At 41.7% G+C, this 24,161-nt stretch overlaps 1 protein-coding gene and 1 long non-coding RNA gene across 9 annotated transcripts in view; one reads left to right on the forward strand and one right to left on the reverse strand.

Annotated features, from left to right (window-relative positions):
- Positions 1–19,105, reverse strand: part of CLIP1 (CAP-Gly domain containing linker protein 1) — a 62,762-nt gene extending 43,657 nt beyond the window's left edge. For 4 of the 8 annotated variants that reach the window (XM_068208501.1, XM_068208500.1, XM_068208499.1 and 1 more), the window contains exons 1-3: positions 18,517–18,694; positions 7,691–7,877; positions 6,653–7,221 (exon numbers count right to left, since the gene is read on the reverse strand). In XM_068208501.1, coding sequence (XP_068064602.1) covers positions 6,653–7,221; positions 7,691–7,784 — 663 coding nt within the window. In that variant the 5' untranslated portion in view covers positions 7,785–7,877; positions 18,517–18,694. Of the gene's footprint in view, positions 1–6,652; positions 7,222–7,690; positions 7,878–18,516; positions 18,697–18,964 lie in introns of those variants that run through there. The other 4 variants (XM_068208505.1, XM_068208502.1, XM_068208498.1 and 1 more) reach the window with 4 other exon arrangements.
- A 24-nt stretch (positions 19,106–19,129) lies between these two features.
- On the forward strand, positions 19,130–22,974 carry LOC137484585 (uncharacterized). Its single transcript, XR_011004926.1, has 2 exons — positions 19,130–19,251; positions 21,579–22,974. It is a non-coding gene; the product is annotated as an uncharacterized lncRNA (long non-coding RNA).
- Positions 22,975–24,161: the final 1,187 nt, after the last annotated feature.

A 24,161-nucleotide genomic window follows, 5' to 3' on the forward strand; every position in this document is an offset into this window, starting at 1 on the left:
ATTGGGCTGTTTCCATGGAACTTGGAAGAATTTGCTTTGAAACCTCTCCACTTCTACCCAATTTGGTTGCAGTCAACTTGCAAGTTCAAAAGCAAGGCCAAAGTGGGCAAAGAACTTCACGTGCAATAAAATACACTGTGCTACCACACAATCCTTCAATTCCAGAGAAAACAGTTTAGTAACTAAAACTGACATGCTATTGAGGTTCAATTCATTCATCCAACTCAAAAGGAAATAAAAAAAAAAAACCACTAACAGCAATTCCATACTACAAAAGCCACATGTGAATTCATCACCACCAAAAAAAAAAAAAAAACCAAAAAACTAAAACTAAAACAAGTAAATAAACTGTTCCTTCTCCCATCCTGTGTTGAAATGACTGAGGACAACGTGTTCCTGGATATTCCCCCTTGGGAAGGCAGGGAGAGGGGAAGGGAGCCAGGGAATCCACACACGAAAAAGGAATTAACTACTACCAAAGCATGTGGGGAGTCACCAATCCCTGCCATTACAGCCCAGGAACTCACATGCAATTTGAATTTAAATAAGGAGTCGCCAAAACAGCGTGATTCAGACACGACTAGTGCCTTGTTTTAAGATAAATTTGACACCTTAGTTGTGAGCAGATAGGTAATGCCACGTCCTGAAAAATGCTTTAAAGTAACATTAAAAGAAAGCAGATATTTGCACAGGGAAAATCACCCACATGATGAATTGCAAGAAAAGCTTTTGGATGCCCCTTACCCCCCAGATATTTTCTCATACATGGATTTCAGGCTGTAGCAGCCACTTAGGAAACTAATCTACATCATACATTACAGGATCCACAGTGCTGTGCCTAAGTAGACATACATAAATATAAGAATTACTTTAATCCTTGTCTTAACAGGACAAAGCCATCAAAATACCTCATAGTCACCTCTGCTCAAGGATAAAGCAAAAGTGTGACTGAACAGTTAAAACTGTCACATTTGATGGAGGAGGCTCTAAGACAAGAGCCCCAGGAGAGCACAAACCACTCACACGTTCCCAGCTTCCAAATTTTTCTTCCTTTTCCATCCTTGTATGCATTGTGCCAGATATTTTTGCACTGTTTTAACTGTAACACCACCAATGAACATTTGTTCTCATAACAGTTAAATATTATCATAGACTTTTAAACAGACTAAGCTCAGAAGTGCATTTTCAATTCAAAAAGTTGTAAAATCCAGAAAAAGAAAACCTTAAAAACACCACAATGACAATGCTAAAGGGAGAAACTCCTCTCTACATGTGAAGTTTCTTTCTCCCTTGGTTGCTTTTCAGAGCCCTGGAATGTAATCAGTTGACAGCCCTACGTCATGTTTACTTGCAGATAGGTTACATGGGTGGAAACAAATCTGACAATAATCTCCTATCAACCCCTGCCTGTTCCAGCACCAAAGACCTGGGGAAGAAACAACAAAGCACACAATAACTTACAGCCAGCTCTGTAAAACAGGGAAAAAAAGAGAAATGAGATGTCACTCATGCACAGGAAGAACTCTGCAAAAAGGCCACATCAGCACATGCCTGTAAATTGAGTTTGCATCTTTTTGTGAACATATGGACGGAGGCCGAGTTCCGGCTTTACAGCTCAGCCCCAGAAGCAGCAGATTTGGCAGACTGTGATGAAGCTGTAACTAGTTAAATGAATGAAAGCACTTTAATCCCTTGAGAAGGCTAAGGCCCCTTAGGTTGATAAGATTTTTATTTATTTATTTAAAATACAGCATCTGGTCCCTTCAGGGAAAAGCCGCCAACCCTGTCAAAGCTGCTTCAACTTTTGGTACAGGCAACAGTTGTCACATGAAGCAGAAGCCTGTCTTCTCTTAACAAGCTTTGTTTTGGTTGGGTAGTTCAGGGGGGTTTGTTTGTTTGTTTTTAAAATCAACTTTGCGCTGGGCTCTTAAGAAATCCTAAGTGTGCAACACCAGGGCAAGCAGGTTCTCTGGCCACAACTCAAACAGGAAACCCAAACTGGCTGAGCCTGAAAGTAATTTGTTTTCTGAATTGGTTTTCTGTTGTTCTTTCCCCATCTGGTTTAGCACCGAGCACAGCACTTCCACTGGCACTTATTGCACAGAAATTCTTATTCAGAGCAGGTTCAAATGCTGAAGCTGGAGGCTGATTTTCAGCAGAAAAATCAACTGCAGTTCTGGCACTGTACCATTAACCCCAGAAAGGCTGGATGAGGACAGCGAAGGAAGTGCAGATGTCCACATCAATTTTCCTGTTACAGAATCTCCAAACACAAGATCAGGCTGTCCGGAGTTAACATTCTAACTGTTAAATCACATCCAGATTCCAGAACATACATCATATGTTAAGAATGGAAATTATGCCTAATACAGAGCTGTTTGAATTACTCTTTGTATTAATAATTCTTCTTTGGTTTAGCCCTATTTTGTTCAGTAAAAGATACATCAGTGCACCAAATGAAAAGCTGAATAGTGAATTACACAAAATAAACCATAATTCTTTGCTATATCTAACTTATCTACCTATATTTTCAACATTTCCAAATACTATCACAAGGTACTGTTGGTTTCTTGTTAGGGAAAGGAAAATTGAGCACAAGCTTGCTGAATATGGCTCAGATACACAGGGATTTGAGGGAGACAGATTTATCATCAGAGATTCCCAAGACAGCAGAGCACAGGGTGCTGTTTCAATTAATCATCTTTGAGGAGTAAACTACAGAAATCTAAAGGTCCTTTTCCACTAGAACATCTATTTAGGGCTGTAATACTTCAGTGAATATTTGTGTATTCACTCAGTTTGATTTGCTTTTGATTTGCTTTGCCTCCTCTGGAGTCTCAAGAAAGAGAACTTCTAAGACAAGAGGACAACGGGAATGTCTCCACAATTATTATATTTTCCTTACGGGCATTGATGTCTACCATGAGTTATTTTTCTGATGTTTACAACTCAATTTAATGGCCTGGAAATGTCTTCTTCAAATTGAGGGGAAAAACCAGGAAAGGCTGTAGCTGATTGTTATAAGTATTTTTCTGCAGGCACCCACAGCTGACATATCCAATACCTTGAAGCACTGTCCGTTTTGATGTCAATGTCTTTTCAATATCCAAGGTCTTTTGGGAAAAGAGGTTTTTCTGCCCCCTGAAAAAGCAAGGCTGCTTGTTTTGTCTCTTTTTATCTCTGTATCTATAGCACTGTTCAGCACAACCTCACATGAGATGCTCTGAGCAAGCCTGGGTTTGAGAATACACAGATGATCACCTCACAGCTCTACTTGTTTTATGCTGTGGAATTTATTTTCTCTGGTACTTCTTTTCTCTGTTTTTTTTTTTTCCCTCTGGAAATTTTCTTTCTTTTACTTCTCTGGAATATCTTTTCTTTAACTCTGAATAAGTGTCCCAAATCTGTATGTAACCACTATTCTTCCTAATGTTATCTGAATTAAGGAAAGATCTGTAGGGTACCTGTCTTCATAATCAAATAATATATTCACTGGAAGCTTCCTTTATTACTAACCCTTTATATTTTGAAGATATTAGTTCTCCTGTAGAAGTTTGGGAGGACTCTTATATGGGACCACTTAGCATTTGGCAATTCTAACTTAAAATGTACAAAAGACTGGTGAAACCACCAGAGATCAAAGGAATAAGAAAAAAAGCCTAAGGCATCTTTTCTCTCCACACAAAACAATCCAGGCCATACACTGGAGCTTTAATCACCTCCTCAAGACTTCTTTGCTCCCAACAGCCTTCAATCAAACCACCTCACCCCAGCACCACTGAGGCAGCAGGTTGCTGGGACAATGCAGAAGCCAACCTGAGGAGTGACAGCTTCCTTTCCTGGAGAGGAGCAGTATTAACATCTCTGCAGGAACAGGAGAATGCTCCAACAAAGCTGTGCTGCTGGGAAAGCCTGAAATTGAACCCAGCATTTCAGGTTCAAACTTGTGCCCAATTTGCATCTGGGTAACACAAAAAGTTGAGATGTGAATCAGTAAACACTGTCTGAGTGGCCTCTTGTTCCTTGCTAATCCAGACTGGGCAGACAAAAAGAGCAGTCAGATTTTGCCCTTTTTTGTTGAAAAAATCCAAAACCAGCCAGTTACCACCAATAAAAAGAAACTTAAAGTAATTTAACTGATCCACTCAAGGTAACTCCCATAAGGACATTTTAGAATCCAAGTTAGAGGGGAAAAAAAAATGAACAGATTGAAATACTTCAGTGTAACACTCCACACCCTGAGATCACACACTAAGATCAATAAAGTTGAGGCCATCTGATGTCCATTCTGGAATGTAATCTTGGCTGACGAGTTGTGCCTTACCCATCTATGAATCTGCCCTTCAGGATGTCATTTTCCAATTAGCTGTTTTAATAGGACTCCCAAATGAGCTTTTGTCTGTCATGAATTCTTTGTTTTGAGCTGCAGTTCTTCGCTGCTGGAGGCTCCCTGTTCTCAAACTGTAATTCCCCACAGTTGTTTTCTCCTCGTGTCCATGATCACAAAAAAATCCTTCACAAAATACAGCAGTTGGTGCAAGCTGCAAGAACTGCAATGGTGTGGTCATACTGGAACACCTTATGAGGCTGTGACACCACACTGTCACTTAGGGGGAAATTCTGTGCTGAGGTGGGACTGGTAACATCCACCCAGCCCTTCATCATCTTGTGTAAGCATTACTGAAAAGGGACTGCTGTGAGCATAAATAAAACCCAAGACCAGGAGCAGGCCAGGTGGATTTGTCCCTCTGATGGAGCAGGAGTGGCTGAGCAAGTGACACAAGTGACAGACAGGTCTTTCCCAACAACTGGTGTTGGTTGTTGGCTCTGAGGACAGCTCCCAGAATTACTCAGTGACACCTCAACTCTACAGTTCAGCGCTGAACTGGAGTTCAGTGTCAGGGAAAAATATATTAACAGATGAATCAATTATTCAGCCAAGCTCAGGATCATTTGAACTAACCTGGCCACGTAAGATATTTACATCTGAATTATTATTAGACATGACAGCAGAGTCTGGGATCTACTACAAATAATTAGCATGGGATCCCAAAGGATTGAAAAAGAGTAAACAAGGATCCTGCCCCTTTAACATTCACATTCCTGAGTGTCTTATACTGGTATACAAAATTATAGTTATGCATCACCAACATACTGTGCTAGGAATTACCCCAAAACCTCAAACTACAATTTGATGATTCACGAGGAAGACTTAAGGCAAACAGAGGTAGTAGAGAGGATGAAATATTAAGTTTAACTTGTCCTACTTAACAATTTGGGACCTTATTATTATCAAACTGTGGCACTTAGGATATGCTGCTTCTGCAATTTGCACTAATTAGACATAGGGAAGGCAGAGCAATGCCTACACAGCACCAGAAAATTCTCCCAGAAGGGATGTCCCAGAAGGGCTCACAAAGGTCCTTGAGGAAAAGGCAAACAAGTGGTTAAAGCCCTGATGTTGTCTGGAGGACAACAGGGCTCAGTCTCTGACAGAAATAGCCAGGGATAAACCACAAATCTTTGTTTCCATTGGCACTCCAAGAAAACACATCTCAGCCCAAATCCAGCTGTCAGCCAACCCCTGCCCTCACTTCACCTTTGTCTGCTTCTTCAACTTGGCCCTGTGTGTTTTAAGCTCTTCTTAAACAGAAAGAGAAGGCAAATTCTTCCTTCAAAAATACAATAAACTTAATTAAAATATCAACCCACCTTCACTGCAGAATTATTTTCTGGCGGGACAATGCAGGACAAACAATAAAATCCAAGGGATTTTTTCCTATATAATGTCCTTACAGTAACCCCAGAAAAGTTTCTATGCCAGGATACTCACACCTGCCTAATGGAAATTCTAAAATGATATCATAGATAAGATTATGTCAAAATAAGAGAGAGAGAAATCTTCAGCTTAATGATTCACTCGAGTAAATCAAACCTAAAATCAGGTTTCTGTTACAGTGATCATAGATCTGGTGAGCATACAAGGATCATTCCAATTATAGATAAAGGCTACATAAACAGTCTTTAAATTAAGAATATAACATAACCTACCACCAGTTTTCTGATAATAATTTTTAAAAAATGTTAAAACTAACAGAGCCACTTTTAAAAAGGTGAGATGATACACTGGCAGAAGCATTTAGGGGTCTGAATTCAGGAAGGGCAGCCAAGTAATGTGGCACATCCCCAAGAGCACATGTAATTCCTGGCTGATCAGTGGCATTATGTGACTGCTTCTGTTCCTGCCTATCACCACTCAGGAACAATCAATTATTGAAGTATTTGCTTTCTAAAGACACAGCCCTGGACAGGGCAGAAGACCTGCATGGAAATCTCACATGCTTGGTTTTAATTTAGCACAACTGGAGCCCTTGAAGATACAGAGAGATAAGCTACAAATCTGTTGTTAAACACAATGTTGTGTTTTAAACAGTGGCAAAACATAAAAGATTAAAACCTGCCAAAATAACCATTTTATCTTGGTACTGCCAAGATATTCCCACAGCATGCAAAGAGCTTGTTTACAGAAGACACTAGACAAAGAAAGCTAGAGCATAAATTTATGTTATCTTGACCAAGGAAATGGCAGAAAAGTTTTGAATATTAGCAGAAGTTTTAAATAATCAATCAAAAGCAAACAGGGAAATCTTACCAGCACTCGATCTCCAATTTTGAGCTCCCTTTCTCCTTTCTTTAGTGATCCAGCTTCTGAGAGGTTTGATATAGATTCACTGGCAGTTTTGGAAAGATTGCTAATCTGAGAAGGAGTTGCATGTTCCTTAGCAGCAAGGGGGGTTTTCTGTGGAATTCCTGAAGGGGGAAGTGCAGCAGTGGATGAGGACACTGCACTAGCAGCTGATGTGGATGTTGGGGACGTGGCTCTGGAAGCATGAGCTGTCTGGGTACCGTTGGCTTCGTCCTCTGCCACCACTTTCCTGCTCAGTTTGGATGGCCTTGTGAATATTCCCCTCAGGGGTTCACACTGGAAATAGCGAACTCCAGCCACGGAGCCATCGTTCTTGCCGATGGGCTCATCCAGGACAATCCCTGCCCACTGCCCCGGGGCAAACTGCGTTTCCCCCAGGAACTGGATGAAGCCGGGCTTGTTTCCATTGACCCAAACGCGCTCCCCGACCCTGAAATCATCCACAAACTCCTCGTGTGCATCTGCAGGGGCTGTGCCTGAGGGCTTCTCACTGGGAGCTGCTTTTTCTGCTGGAGCTGGAATCAAAGCACAATGAGAAACAATGGGAATCAAATACACTAATATTCCAAAGAGCACCATTACTTAGTTTCAATGTAACAATGTCCCTAATTAGGAGATCACAACTCTTAATTTTCCTGTGCAAATGCTGTAATCACTGGAAAAAAAATTTCAAAATCTGAGGACAGAGACACTGAATTTAATGAAGGTTTTAGTAATGTTGGTTTTTTAACAACAAAAGTCACAGGTCTGACTTCAAAAACTCCCAAAGCATTTCTATCATGACACGGTTTGAGGAAAATTGCTTGATTTCCAATTAGTAACCTTTAGATTTTTTGAAAGTTCCATGTGTAATTTTTTAAAATCAGAAATACAAGCAAAAATACATTGGTGAAAAGAATAAAAATAGTGTATACTACAGCATTCAAGGTACTTTTTGTCAGAAGATGAATGAGGGAATGATTAAGACATTTAATTATTCCTTACCAGCAGCAACAGGTGCAGGTGTTTTGAGCAATGTACTCCCGTGCTTGATGGTCTTTGAAGGAGCCTTCAGTCCACTTGGTTTTAACATACTCATCTTTTTGCAATTATCCTCCTCGTCTGTAGCAACTATCTTTTTCCAAACATGGAGAAAATATATTGTTCAAGCTTCTTCAACTCTGGAATAAACCTGTATATAAAAAGATCAGACAAGAGCAAAGATCAGTGTTAACTCCTGCAGAAGGGATTTCTATATATACACAATCTGTGTATAAAATGCATTATAAAAAATGCTTTCCAGTAGCAACCAGCAGCATTTCCAGCTCCTCATCTTTTGAAGGCCATTTCCTATTAAAACCTAAATCATCCAAAGAACTCACTTTGCTGAATGCTGCTGTATTTATCTTGAGATTTAAACTAAAAGGCTATTTTAAGAAAAATAAAACAAAGCCCTTAACAGCATAGCTAACATTACACATAGATTTAACTGCTGCACACACACAACTGCTTTCAGTCACATTTTTTCCAGTGTTGCAACATCCCAGCAAAACCAACTTGAGACTAGAGAAATAACAGCAACAGAAATCAAGACAGCCAGGAATTTCAGGATAAAAGGAGTAAAGTTTCTAAGAGATTGGAACTGAAAAGCTTAAATTGTTTAAGAGTTACATGATGACAACTGAAAAGCAAAGAGCCACCTCAGCTCTGTGACCTCAGATCACAAGATAGCTGGCTTGCAGTCCCCACCAGTGCCCCAGCTAAGAGGAGGGGACTCTTCCCAACGTTGCTAGGATAGAACTTGGAAGCCAGCTCGAAGCTTTTCAGGGAACTGTGTTTTGCCACAGGAGGCATCTTCTTTCTGATTACAAAAGCTTCAGAAAGGCTTTTTCATCTCAAATGAAAAATCTGTGTATATTTTTTACCTCTAATGCGAATTCAAAGCCGAACTTCAAGGTGATTGCTCTCCCCTCTCTTCAAAGGAATAAACTATTCTATGTGAACACAGCTTGGCTTTGTGCTGACTTCTGCATGAGGCACTGCCACAACAGCTACACCAACAGCAGCAGCACACACCTCAACAAAAACCTGAAGGGGAAAAGGAAACGGGCACGCAGCGAGTTTGCTCAGCTGTTTGCTCAGAACATGTCAAACGAGAACTACAAAGCAGGTCCCAGTCCTGCCCTTTGCTCAGCACTCTGGCACCTGTCAGGACAGAAAGTTGGGCAGCTGCAGCCTCCCAGTGCCCAGGGGTGCAAACCGGGAGCTCAGCACCCAGTTAAAGGTAAAACAAACCTGCCAGCTCTGCTACAGCAAGGAGGACTCAGGAGAATAAACCAACCCTGTCTTTGTGTACCAGTCTAAGATTTATTCCTCCTGTATTATGAATTATTAATCAGCGTTCCTAAAAATCAATTCACTGCTTTGTGAACCTAAACACCAAAGTGAAACATTCCTCATGTTATTTCAAGACCTGCCCTGCCAAATTCAAGGCATTTTCTAAGTCTGCAACAATGTTATATTTTAAAAAGCATGAATTACCACTTTGGATGTAATTGTGTTTGCCGACAATTTAAGTTCTGCTCCATCAAAATGATAAAGTGCTGGGAAGATTTCTGAGCCTTTTTTTTTCTAGTGTTGCCAGAAGTTTGTCACCCACCTGCCTGCAGAGTTATGACTCTGCATCACATTTCCTTATCCTTCCTTTTAGACATCTTCTAAAACTGCACTTCGACCTTACACACCAAGGGCCTGAAAAGCCTTCTTTTCTCTCTTACAAATGGGTTCCCTTCCTCCGGCTACCGGCCCTATTCCCTCCTCTCCAACTCCAGAATCTCCATGCTCACATCCCTTACTTTCCTCAACCCAGCAAAATCCATGAAACACAAAAACTGTTCAAGATAAAAAAAGGATTTGGTACAAATACAGAAACAGGGGAAGCATCGTGGCCAGTCATTTTTAGTTCACAGTCAGTGCCAAAGACCAAACTGATGGAAATTTGGGCCAAGGGGAATCCTCCTTAAGGAAGATTTCTCCTAAAGCCTGGAAGCTGGAACTGTTCCTCAGCACTCTGCCATTCTTTTCCATACATCACCTCATTTTTGGCCCCCAAAGACCATTCCAGCCCCACCACAACTGCCCTGTGCAAGGACAAGTACAGCAAGAGAAAGCACACACTGCATTAGCACCCAAATTAGACTTTGCCAGTTTCAGTTAATTATTTATTAATAGATGGTTAACAAGCCTCTGCTCAACAGAAAGTTAGAATGTTCTACCCCTGCATTTCTTGGCTCAGGGTACCCATTCATCGTTTAATCTTGCTCTCCACAGTCATGGGTTATATATTTGCTGTGTCATTTGCTTTTCTCAACACACAGGCCTTCAACTAGGCCAGAAGTAACACAATCCCTCCTGTCCTGGTTTCACAGTTACTGAAACTGTAGCTTAATTCAGACAAAATAAAGGCTAAGATTATAGGCTACAGTTTTTGGTAACTGTCTGCCTCACTGCAATAGTTAAAATGCAAATTTTGGTCTTAGGGACAGGGCCTTTGGAGCAGCATTGCCTAATGGAGCTCATAAAGCACGTACATTTGCATCAAGTGATTTTAAGCATTACACACTCCAACATATCCTAACAGGCTCCAGATGTCAATGATCTCACTTCAGTTCTCATAAAAGACAGCAGCTCAATGCTTGTCTCAATTTGTACTTTCCTCCCTTGAATCTGTCTCAGCTCTCCTGAAAAAGGATCCTTATAACCAATAGGCAAAAATATTACTGTGTCCCAAAATATCCTGTCAGGAACCTAAGGAAAGGTCCAGAAAGCCTCTGATAATATATTCCACTGAAATGTTCTACCAGTAACAAAACTGAGCATAAATAGAGATTTTAAGCACAGGCTTTGCACTTGTGCCATTATTGGAAATATATGACTACACACAATATGAATTTTAACTGATTAACAATACCCTTATTCTTATTTACCTTTTAAAGACCTCTAAGTATTGCATGGATCAAGCAATAAGCTGGGAACCACTTGTTTAAGTAAATAAATCCTACTAATGTGCTATGTGATAATAGATAAAAATTCTGTTGGCAAACTGATATTAAAAATAAATAAATAAAATGTATCCACATAATTACAAAAGCAGAATATTTTCCAACTGTCAAAAAAGGTTTCCTATAATAAAAAGAAAGCAGCTGTCCAACGTTCCTTTCAAGACTATTTTCAACAAATAGTACTCAAAAAAGAACTAAGTTAAATAAGAACACAGGGAGAAAAGCCTCAGTTCACTACTTAACCCTATAGTCATGGCAAGAACTTAGGAGTACCAGTGGAATCACAGAATAGTTTAGGTTGGAAAAGACCTCTAAGATAATTAAGTCCAGCTTTTCCTAGTTCTTCAAAACATTTCAAATTAAAAAGATAAATATTTAACTTAGTTAACACCATTAAAAGAGTAAATACTGCTGGAAAATGCCTTGCAATGCCAATGCATTTCTAAGCTCAAAAAGAGACAACTTGATCTGTTAATTGTGCTGAGCATAGACGTGCTTTGCAAAACACATCTAACCAGTCACACTAAAAGATAAAGAGCAAATATTCTAAAAGGGGCTTGTGGAACAGAAAACTGCTAAAAAATCTCACAGGGCCCTATAAGCTGAGACCATCACATGCAACCCCTGTGGCAGTCAGTAATAAGCACCTAGAAAACAAATTCCCATACCATGAAGAAAAGTAAAATGACCAAAATAAAACAGAAAATACTTTTGTAGAAAAGCTAAATGGAAAATATATTCCAAAGACCACCATGATGCATTAAGTTCACCTTCCTGAGAGATAAACAAACTCAGCACAAGAAGCACTGTTTGAAATCTCTGCCTGAACAGCATTTCTTAAATACCTGTTTCATACTTGTTGTCCAACTGCTGCTGCCAAGCTTGAGGGAGCTCATGAATCATTCCTCAAATATCTGGAGGTTTGAGAAAGTAACTTGGAATTTTGAACCTGGAAAGATTTCCCCTCCAGTCCACGAGTTAGTCCAAGAGCTCTGACCCTACACACTTATGAACACAACTCCTAAAATTATTGTAGTCTTAAAACTAAAGCACATGAACATGTTCTCTATGATTCAGATCTAATTCCTACAGCTCCAAAAGTTGTATTTGCAGTCTCCTGGGCTGTTATTACACTCCTGTAAGAAGTGAGTATATATATTTACAAAAGCACTGAATAGTTTCAGTTGAATTGATAAGCTTTTGAAATTCATACCCGATTTAAAAATACAACCCCATTTTGGCTTTGAACAAAATCAATGCCTTCTCCTTGCACTGCTCTTTGCTGCTTGCTACCTCTTGGAGAATATTTCTTTGTGCGCAAGAACGAGCCAGATCAGAGCCAAACTTGTGGAAGATTCTGAGGGGAGTAATTAATGCACAGCAGGTGCACAAACTGACCAGACTGGGACATGCCCACCAGCATCCTCACAGGAATTATTCTGGAGGACGAGGGCACAAGAGAAGCTGAATCCTGGAACAAAAATCTTCCTAATCCTGACTCCTCCTCTTCTGGGTCTATTGGAGAAATTTCTTACTGGGCATCCAAATAGTCTGAGTAACCACTCTGCAAGCAATAGGTTACATTTACAATGAAATATTCCAGAGCACACAATATCCACTGCAAAAGTCTCACTCAGCTTCAAAGCCAGTCCTATACAATTACAAGTTGCTAAACCAGAAGGATGGATTTGGAAGCCCTCGTGCACTCACTTTACAGAGCTTCTCTGGAGTGATGCAGCACTCTTGGTGCTCCTGGCCACTCCCTACTTAAATACAACCATTTTGGAGCAATGAACTCACATCCAGGTCTCTCTGCATTGATCCACTGAAGCCAGACAGCGAAAAGGCAAATGAACTTCTCTGTGACCCTCACACTCCTGACTTACTGCAAATTCCATGTGTTTTGTCAGCTCTGATGCATTTATTGAATGGGCAGCAAGCTCAGACTGAAACACATCAGAAAGCACCGTAGGCATTTGTCAACAAAGCGAGGCACAAACAGCAAATTATGGTGGGACTGAGGTAACAGCCTCTGCAGAGGCCACTGTTAAACCAAAGTGAGCATCTGAGCTTGCTCAAGGTTTTAACTGCACTGCTCAGGGATTGCACTGGAATTAGAGGCATCTTCAGGTATCAGTCACATTGAAACTAAGATAACTTAAGGAAGAATTTATATATAAAATAGAAAACAAAGAGAATGAAGAATTTAAGATTTCAATACAAAAAGAGCTGGCATTTGGAAGTCAATATTTGATTACTCATTCAACATACAGCAATTAGAGAAAGGGAGCATCTAAAAACATGGCTTCAGTTTCATTTTGTCTTCCAGAAACCACTGATTTTTATGTCAATTACTCAAGTAATGTTATGATCTGAATAAAGCCTTCAGATACATCACTACTAGAAGAAAAGACATTATTTAATTCAATGTTTGTTATGGCAAGTGCCATGAAAACATTTATTTGGGTTACTATGCTCTGCTTGGTGCCAACATCAAAACATGAGGGCTGATACCTGCACATGAAACCAATGTCTTGTACGTCACCTTTAAAGGTAGACAAAAAATTGCATTTATAACTCAGCTGATCAGGTAGAAAATAACAAAAGAAATCCAGACTTTTCAGATCTGTTGTTTGCAGGTACTGGAACAGGAAATAAAATTTTCGTAAGGAAATAAGCAAGAAGGTCTCATAACTTACACAGGATCCTTATGTCATTCTGCTTTCCAGCCCAATCCAACACAACCACCATAGGAATTCCAGAGGTCAACCCTTCACAAAGGCAAACACTTATCCTACAGGAACCTCAAAGCCAGTTTCTTATATTCTGTTTTTTAACATAAATATGAATTTTACTAGAGACAGACTCTTGAAGAAGTGCATCTCTACTTAATTTAACCAGGCATAACTATTACATTAACAGAACAAAAGCAATTCTTGCTCTTCTGAAGTGCCTTCACAGTAGCTACGAGGCTAACTCCAGGAAATTACTGCTGCATGCAACTTTTAGTAGGGCTTTAGTCTAACCCAAACACTGTTTGCTTTTGCTGCCATAATAACACGAGCCCAAAGCCTGCAGGAATTTGGGAAGTTTGCCCACTGGGATGACACAGCTCCTCTGACAGCAGCACTGATGTGATGAACTCAACCTGAAATGAACAGCGGCAAAAACCAACAGAAACTGAAACAGAGCTATCCTATCAGTGGCAGAGGGCCTGAAAATCCTTCCCACTGTGTTTTTCAGGGCACTGGTCTGGACAAACATTCCTTAGTCTGAGGCAGGCAGTGTGTGTTTAGTGAGACAGGAGCACGCAGGGATCAGTCCCAGGGCTTTAACACAAACACTGTGCCTTGTCATCACTCATCCCACCATCGAGCCACTGCCCTGGGGCTAAGGACATCCCCAGAAATAGCTCCTGGGTTCTCACTCCAAAGAGCAAATCCCTGCTTCCTTAAAATCTCAGAGATGCTCCCTCTGTCTTGTACACTGAGAGGGATCGGGGAAGAATGTTTGGGAATCCCAAAGCCCCACAGCACTGGCCCTCGTTAAGGACAAGGGAACCTACAGTTCAACCAGCAACTTCAGATTTATTTCTTAACTGAAATCAATAGTAGAAGTTGTATTTCTGTACCACAGAGATGGCTGGAACTGTGAGGTGACAGATCCCAGAGTATTCAGAACCGAAGACTTTTAGATCATCTTTCAACATCAGCCAGGTCTACACACAAATCTGTATTTCTCCTTTGATTTTGACCTACTCTGTAATTTCCACTAAATAAAGATAAAAGGCAGGAGTTCTCTTAAAAAAAAAAAAAAAATCCTATTCCTACAAGTTTCACAGAAACAGGAGAACCAGGAGGAGGGAGACTTGTGTTTAAAGAATTTTGAGTTTTTCCCAGTATCTTTAGAATAACTGATTTCTGAAGCAAATTTGCCATCGATACATTTGACAGCAGCAGGTTATCAGTTTACCTGGAGATAATATGAAACTTGAACTTAATATAGTTAGGAAGGCAACATTATGAGACACAAATCCACTGAAAACTGGTTTTAGGGAATTGTTCAATGGCTAAAAAAGATGCAAGGATGTTTTTCCACCTTGGGAAGTCCAGGATATTTGCTGCAAATTGTATAAACAGGATTGTCCCAGCACACGCCAGGGAAAGGGAAAGGCGGGGTGAATTCTTATAACTCAGCAACTGTTCTAAGAAGAAGATGAATCAGATCAAAGATAGTAAGAGGCTTAGGACCTGAAACCATCAGTCAGATATTACAGCACTGCTATGAGGAAGGTAATTCATCAAAGCTTCAGCTCTGCTTATGGATTTTAATTCTGCATCAAGGACATTTTAAGTCGCCCTGTTTTATCATTCTAGAACTTGCTATGCTCATTCAGATTCCCAAATGCCTCAGGATCCTCAGTAAACAAACACTGAAACACAGACTGTTGACTATGAAGCACAAATCAGAGGATGTCTAAAAACTATTTTGGGCCAGCAATTTGTGAGTATTTTTTTCTCAATCTATTGCTATTTCAAACACAGCTTGATCAGTCTTTTTAAAAAGACTCTGCCTATCTTTAATTAATCAGGAAGAGCTGATAATTGTTAATATGATGCAAACTCTAACACTTCAAGTTGCCACTGTGCACACAGATTATAAAAACATTGCTGCTCTGGTCTATTAAAAGATCAGAAAGCACATGATCCTCCCTCTCCAGCACATCATTCCCCACAGAAGGAGTCAAGGATTGAGGTGCAGAGCAAGTTTCCAACTAAGTAAATAATTGCCACCTCTTCTGGTAAGCCCATTATCATCACTTACTAATTTTCCTACATTTTTCCCAGGAAGTTCTTGTCTTTCCCCAAAGACCTCCATTTCAGTAAGAAAAAGAACAATTTGTTTGACTGTCCACACTGACTTCTGTTGATGATAATGCACTTCAGCCATCCCAGTAAGTGCAATCAGTCAGGATAAAATGATGACTTTGGAATAGCAGAGCCTCAAGTTTAAGTTACTCGTTATCTACAGTTTTAATTTTGAGAAAGAAAACATCATCTCCCTTCAGCTTCAAACCCCAAAGCATTTAAAGGCACAAAGGCTTCTCCCTAATACAATTACAACCCAAGCAGCTGAAACAAAGATGCTGCTTTTTATAGCAAGGATTTAATTTTGATAGACTTGGGTGAAACTGTAACTGTTTCACACTGGCTGAAAACATCAAGTCAGCTGTCTCTTTTTAGCTCTCCGTGTTCTTAGCCTTTGAAATTAGCACCATGACTGCTGCTTGGCTGGCAGAGAGCTCAGGAGAAGCACAAATTCAGAACTTAGATAAATATTGCTGTGATTGAGCAGATGCTGCTGCCAAGCAGAGCAGTAGAGTGAGAGTGTCAAATAAGCTGATTCTATACAATACTGAGTTTCTCTCTCTGCCTTGCAATTTCTCCTCATAATAAGCTAAAATATAGACAGTAAGATTATAAGGATCAGGGAAAATGAATAGCTTTTAATGGTGGTCCTTTTGGAAACACTGAAGGTTGGTGTTAAAGCATAAACTTGCAGAGCCTGTCCTTAGATGCATCTCCTGAATCCTTCACAGCCTTCTGGGGGCCAGGAGCCAGTACCAGATTTGTGGGTATTTCTAAGGGTCAGTCAAAGAGTGACTCTTCACTCTGCAAGAACAAATGGATGTGGAGGACAGACACCTGCACAAGCAGGAGGTGTTTAAATCATCAGGGAGCTGCTGACAGAGTTCTGCTGGTCAACACCAATGAAATGGTTGCTCCAGCAGGAACTGGCATGGGGCTGAGGGCAACTGAGATTACAGCTAATGCAGTATATAATTGCCTTTCATGAAATAACAAAACACCATCCATCTGAGGCATTTCCAAACATGCTGCTCCAATAAGGATTCCAGTGAGTTACTCTTTATACGTGCCAGCAGAGCCAGCAGTCCCTAAGGAATGCCAAAGGATTAAACAAGAGCTGCATTCATTCATGGTTGTCATGTTCAAACATTAGAAAACTTGCATTCAACATACAGAGTTAACATTTGACCCGAGTGTTTTAGAAAAGAAAGAGAAAGAAAAGCAGCTCTGAAAAATCATATTGGCAAGGCAGAGCTCTCTATTTCTTTTTAAGGAGGATCCATTTTGATATATTCTCAGTCCCTCCCAAGAAAAACTTGAACAGGGCTAAAAGGATAAAGGGAGGAACACTAAAGGAATTATACAGTCTGCCCAAGCTGAGTAAATAAAGGCTGTCTTGGGTATCCAGAGTCAGAAGATGGCAAACAGATACAACCTGAAAGTCAGACAGGAAATCTTCAGGAGCTCTAGGAAGTTGTAGCAATCAGCAGAGAGAGCACTGCTCTTTGCTACAGTGTAATCACACAAGGAAAGATGCTGCTATTCCCTACAGAATACATCTGGAATGAGCATACAAGACAGCTGGTGTTCTGCCCTCCCTAGAAAGCTGAGATCTTCTCTTCAAGGGAAGCCATACAAATCATGTAAAAACTCTTTTTTGCCAAATAAAATCTCCCACTTGATCCCTAAAGATATGGACATTTAAGGTCACATTTCCAAGCTTTTCAGCTTCAGACAACTCATCCCTCTCCCTTCAGTACACAGAAAGCTTTAGTGCACTGTAGTACAGACAGAAAATCTCCCAGCATGTATACAAGGACTGGGCAGGAAGAGAACCTTGAAATCTTGTCATTTTACAGCAAGAACTAACAATCCTCAGCATGTAAAAGATGAACGGTTAAACTTTCCTTAGACTAAGAAATGCTGCTGTGGGTGGAGGGGAGGTGTTTACTTTTCCTTCACAGTATCTACTTTGCAATCTTCCTACTCTTGCAGCAGGTGCACATGGACACACTTCAGGAAAACCACTCTCTGCCGTTGCTAGTTTCAAATTTACATTGCATTCAGAATGCATATTTCTGTTCTTTCAATAAAATACTTTGCAAAGCAGCCAGCATCGAGGCACTTCCTCTTTTGTACCTCTTTTTATTTCTTCTTCCTACATGTCAACACAAGTATCACATGTTTTAAAATCCTTCTGCTCAAAGATCTCAAAGCAACCTGTGAACTTCTATAAAACCCTGCCCATTCAGCACAGTGGTTAAGTGAAGGGGTGGGGAGGAACAAGTCTTCATTTCACAGTCATATATTTAATCATCAACATATACAATCACAGAGTAAATTTTCCTCCCCAAGCTCTATTTTTGAAAATTTCTTTGGTGTTGGCTTTTGTTTGTTTATATTTTGGAAAATTATTTAAAGCACGGAATCAGCACCAAGATGAAAGGGAAAACCAACTCCTGATTTTTTTTATGCAGCAGGAGCCACATTACCCTGTGAGTAACAGCACCAATTACCTTGTGCCCCATGACAGCTATGGCACAGAAAAGGGAGCACTGCATCGCCTGAGGTACAGCACTGTAGCGGGAACAGGAGGGGCCTGGAGCAGCGCCTGTGCCTGGGAATCCCGCAGCTCTGACAGTGCCTAGAACATGGCAGCAAACTCTCCTGAGCCACCTGAGGGGATGCCAGAGCAGCTCACCTGGAAACCAGTAGATTTTATAACAACGCGAGGATGGGGAGCGGCCATAAAAAGCAAATCCAAAAATGCCAAGGTAGATTATTAGTAAAATATCCGTATGTAAATGCAGGATGCTGGGAACTGCGGGTCAGCACTTCCCAAGGAATATAAGGAATACCCAGACCTCTTCCCTCAGAACCAGCCGCTCAAGCCACCACTAACCCAGCACAGCGCCGCAGCTTCCCGGGGCGAGACTCGAGCGGAGGCTGCGATCCAACCTTCGCGTCCCCGCTCCGGACAACCACCCCGGAGGCTAAGGGAGACGAGGCCGTCCCGCTGCTGCTCCGCGCCGGCCCCGCGTCCGCAACGCCCCGTCCCGCCGGGGCTCGGCCGGGCCCCCGCGGGCAGCACGTGCGGCGGCCGCTAACAGCCCTCAGCGCCGGGGCCCGGCCCGCCGCCGCCCCTCACGGCCCCGCCGCCGCCCCTCACGGCCCCTCGGCACCGACCCCCGCGCCCTCAGACCCGCCCAGCGCGGCTCCCGGACGGGAAGCGCGGAGGCCCCGAGGCGGGAGGCGGCGGGAGGCGGCGGGCGCGGCTCCCCCCGCCCTCAGGCGCCGCCGTGGCCCCGTGCGCTCCTCAGGGCGGCGCCCCCCCGGCCCCGCCGCCTCACCGGCCCCGCCGCCGGCGCAGCTCCCGCCGTCTCCTCCGGCTGCTGCTCCCGCTCCCGTTCCGGCTCCCGCGGCCCCTCTGCAGCGGCGCCGCCCCGGCTCGCAGGAGGCGGAGCGGGGCGGGCACAACGTCTGCGCCCGCCGGGGCGGGGACTGCACCAGCAGCAGCGGCACCGGCGGTGCCCCCGAGCTCCCCGCGCCCCCTCCTCTGTCTTTGTCCGCCCCCCGCTTTGTTCGCCCCGTGGCGGCCGCAGCTCGGGAGGAGGGAGCGGCTGTGCCCCGGCTCGGGGTGACCCCGCCGCGCCCGGTGGTCCCGGAGCCGCCGCTGCGGCACAGCCCGGCTGGGTGGGAGGGGGAGAGGGTGGGCACAGACGGGGAGGTGTGAAGCACATCGCTCTAGTGGGTGAATAACTTCACTGTCTGCTGCTTCGCTCCATTTTCCTTTTGTCCTGATGCCCAGAAATCCATCATGCAGAAATTTATTATCCCAAAGTACTGAATATTTTTATTTTCATTGTGTTTGGGAAGCAACACATTGGAAGCTGGCGTTATCCCACTGCTAAAGTTTAAACAGCTGGAGCAGCAGCCCCAACGCCATCATCAACAACTGAATACCGATGTCCAAGGCTGAATCAAACAGCTCTGCTCCACTTCTTCCCCTCTTACAAACAGGCAGCAGAGCTCAGCCAGAGCTGGCCCATCGCCGCTGAATTCCTCACAAAGCAAACCTCAGTTTGCAGCCTCACAGCTTATTGGGTTTCTGCATGATGCCATTCGAACAAAAGGGTGATGAGAAAGCAGTTCCATTGCTAGGGACTGATTGCAATTTGTGTTTCATTTTGGCTTCGTTCGTTGGCATTAATCCAGCACGGTAAAGCACAAAATGGTGTGATGCACTCCCCCAAATAAAAGGTTTCAACTACAGCATTTAGCAATGTTTGTTAGAATTTCACTTCCTAAACGTTAAACACAATCTCTTGCCATCGCCATTATATGGTGAAACAGAATTTGAATCCATGTACAGTCACCCCTCTTTCTCCCGACAAAATTTGATAAAAGTTTTGCTGAATAAGGACTTCAGGATTTAAACATTGGGCTGTATTCAGAAGTGCAGAGCCAGCAAAGGATTGCTTTGAAAAAAAATGACCCTGCAGCCCCTAGCTATGGAAATAATCCCACAAAAATTGCAATAAGGGTAGAAACTAGAGAGTTGTATTAACTTTACGGAACACTTGCCTAAAATATCTGCTGGCTTGAGAACTGCAGTGATGAACCTCTGTGCTTCTTTCTGGTGGTGCAGATTTGAGCTTTCTGTACGGATCTGATGCTAACGTAGAATGGGGTTTTCTCTAAGTGTATCTATCATTCTCCATCATTAATTTGATGTTTTGTCTCTCAGTTAATTTGGCACCATGTAAGTCCATCTCAAATGTTTGCAGTTCAGTGCACAGCATTAAAGTTGTATAAGCAATATCAGACATGCATCTGGGACACGGCACAGCAACTACAAGACAGCTTAAAGATGAAAACTAGAAGTTGCAAGTTTGTGCTGTTATTGTAGAACTTGTCATCATGTGGGAGCAGTAACAGTGGGGAAATAATGGATAAAATATGTTTAAATCTGTAAATAGTTTGCTTCACTCCCTTGCAAGGCTACAGTAAAAATGTCCTGGACTAAGGCAAGAACTGAGAATGTCACACAGATCAAGGGAATGTGCCACTGTTGTTTCCAGTAATTTCCTACTGAACAGACTCAGCTTCAAGATCCCATAGTCCTGTAGGAAAAAAAGAGAGTTTGTTATCCATTCTTTGACCAGAATCAACTTCATACTATGAAAATGTAGCTTTGGAGCAACTGCAACTTCAGTTCATCCCAGCTGGAAATGGCTGACAGCCTCTGTGTGCCAGTCTGCACCCATAGGACACAGCCAATTCGTAGGAATCATTGTAATAAAAGATCCTGGTACAATAAACCACACTCCTGTACAGGATTAGAGATGATTGAAAGCCAGAATATCTTTGATGCCAGTCCTGGTGGCTGTTTTCTGATCTGCATGATCAGATCAGTCAAGAAATAATATATAGGCATTTTCATAATTCCATGAGAACAGGAATTGCTGGATGCTTCAGGGAAATTCAGGATGCCAACATAACTACTGGCATCCTGGCCACAAGTACAAGGCTCACTTTAAAATTAGAATTCTCAATAATGTGGGAACACCAGTTGCAGTTGTTTCTGCCCTTCTTCAGATTTGTGAAGGCTCCAAGGTTGTTGAAGCTTTCTAAAGAGCAAAAATGTTGTCTTTTAAGAACTGAATGTAAGGATCTCTCAACAGAAGAAATCCATTTTTATATTCAATGGGATGTATTCATCCAAGTATGAGAATTCTGAGTAAAGATTTTTTTTTTCCATCTGAATTATCTCCTCAATATGCACATCTGGCAATTCCTACACAGAACTGATGGTCACATCTGCTACAGAAAAGGCAGCTAATTGCTTTTTTTTATCTCAGAAGTGCTGCTTCAAAAATCCCAGCACTTGCACTACTATTTTCTGCAGTTTCTTTTCTGTAAAGGCTTTTCACTGCTAATGTACTTACTGCTTCCCTTCCCCAGGTCAGCCAGACTACCCAGCAGCCATAAAAGAAAAAGCTCTCCAAACCCATGTTCTTTGGTGAGCTACTCAAGACAAGCTTTCATCCAATTTTACATTATTTGTTCTACCCTAACATGGGTAAAACAACAGAGAGCAGTATTTGAGCAAATTAAAAAAGAATCCTTTCTGCATTCTGGTTTAAACAAGATACTTAAATTAACAATAATGTTCCTCTTGATGAGTGTTTCATTTCCCTGATAACTGAGGAACCAGTCTATTAATAAAGATGCAAATCATTCTAGCACTTATGTAAATAGCAATAAAAGCTGAATTCTCACCTACAGCGAAGCAAAGCAGAAGGATTTTTTCATTTTTTCAGCACTCAATGCTGAATTCTAAAGAAAGGGTAAATAAATGTTCATTCATTCATGGGTGACAACTACACACATGCTGCAAAAAATCTTATGTAACATCTCTGCTGCTGTAGTTGTCTGAAGTCTAGGAAGTGTCCAATTGTCACACAGTAATTACCACTTATTAAATCCATCCTGTTTTCTAAAAGCTACTCCAGGAATCACGACCAATTCTTCCCTCTGACTCATCCCCTCCCACCCCCCAAAATGGAGCAATGACTCTGCACTGTATTCTTAGGAACAGCATCAATCTTCAGTGGCATTCCCTTCCCAGGGGCAGCACAGCCATAGCACAGAAGGAAGGTGCTACGGGGTTCCATGGCAACTGAAACACTTGGATTACATTGGAGCTTTTTCCTCCTCTTCATTTCTCCTTTTTTTTTTTTTCCCCCAGCTATGCTGCCTCACAGAGCTTGCAGTGAAATAATTATTTTTAGCAGCTACCACATCTTTCAGATATTCTCTAGAATCTCAGCTATTTCTCTTTTCTTGATGTTTTGAGCGCTGTGAATTGGGTTATAAAAATTAAAGAGTCAGAAATTTGGATCTTTTTAAGACACAACTACCCACCTGACTGATACTCAGAATATTTTGCAGAGATTTGATTTTTTTAGACGTGCATGAGCATTTTAAAGTATTTTTGGTGGTCCAAGTGCTGTAAATAAACACGAGGACTATGCCAACAGGAGTCTGTGGGAAAATTTGAGTGATGCCTGCTCCTGCTATACCCACCTCATTACAGATTTTATTACTCATTCATTTCAGTAAGCTCTAATCTAGGTTATTATGCCACACCCATCACCATGGGAATGGCACTTAAAAGGACCCAAAATACTTTCCTATTCAGCTTTTCCTTGGGACTTAAGAGTGTGATCTGATTGCAGTTTCAATATACAAAACCCACTGGAGTAGTTACAGCTGACAGATTAAAAACCTCACTAATTACAAGCATCTTCAGTGCAACAATATGTAGCACTTGATAGAACAGTGAATTATAGATAAATAGCAAAGAGATGCAGATGAATGAATTCCTCATCATGAGAGAAGCAGCAGAGATAACTCCCCATCCCCGATTAACTTTGTCTTACAGCAGCAGTAAATACAGGAGGAGTTTTACTTACTGGTTCAGTTTTCTCACAGCACTCTCCAAGCTGACTGCCACTCCAAAGAAAGGAGAATTCCAAAAAGATTTAAAAGAATAATTTAAAAGATACCTCTGAGTGCTCTCAGAGAATTTTGTATGATTTATCCTTATTTGAAATTAAATTACTAAAATTAAACCCAGAAATTAAACAGTCCCTGCTTGCTTTACTGAGATCAAAACATATCACAAAAATATTATTTTAAGGAAAAAAAAACCAGGAATATTTATAACAGTGCAGTTTGAAAGACAAAAGAATAACAAATGAAAATACTTTAGTCACAACTGCTTTGCTTATCTGTTGTGACCAATTAATTATGTGGAAGGGTGATTGAGAATGGACCATACAGAGCACTGAAAGGTTCTAAGCACATAAAGAGGTGATTTTTATCTTGTGTGCTTTACTCACAGAAACCACAAGCACTCCTTTAGTTTAGGCTGCATGTCCTACTCAAGCAGCAGCATTTCCTAAGAGCCATTAAAACCAGATCTTGAAGGTGTGGTGAGAGAACTGCGTGTTTCAAACATGAGCAGCACAACACACCCAGAAGGTGTGCACTGGCAATCATCACCTCCTGCCCTGCACGCCTGTATCATCCACGTGGCAATGATGCAGCACACAAAGGCTCCTGCAAACTGTCATTACTGGCTTTTAAATCCATGGAAGGAGGAGGAGGAGGAAAAAGTGCCAGACCTCTACATGCTTCCCAACAGAGCTTTCTTTAAATGTGTGTAGAAGTTGGAAACAGCACATTATTTTGTTGTTCACTCCTGTTATAAAAACACTATTTCTCCTATAAACTAGGAAGGAAAAAGCCATTCATTTTAGAACAAATGATGAACATTTACCTTGACTTGCTTTCCAAGTGCAACCAAATAAACTCAGCTGGTAAATGCTGCAAAAAGATTTTTCAGCCTCTCAGAATTCACGTATAAAGGTGCTTTGGTTTTGCCTTCCTGTAAAGTTTAGGGAGAAAAAAAAGAAACATAAAAAAAGGCTTTAACTGCAAAAAGCCTGGGGTTCTCCTTGAGATTCAAATGCAGAGTGT

The sequence above is a fragment of the Anomalospiza imberbis genome, chromosome 18 (assembly GCF_031753505.1).
Source record: "Anomalospiza imberbis isolate Cuckoo-Finch-1a 21T00152 chromosome 18, ASM3175350v1, whole genome shotgun sequence".
In the NCBI taxonomy this organism is placed as follows: domain Eukaryota; kingdom Metazoa; phylum Chordata; class Aves; order Passeriformes; family Viduidae; genus Anomalospiza; species Anomalospiza imberbis.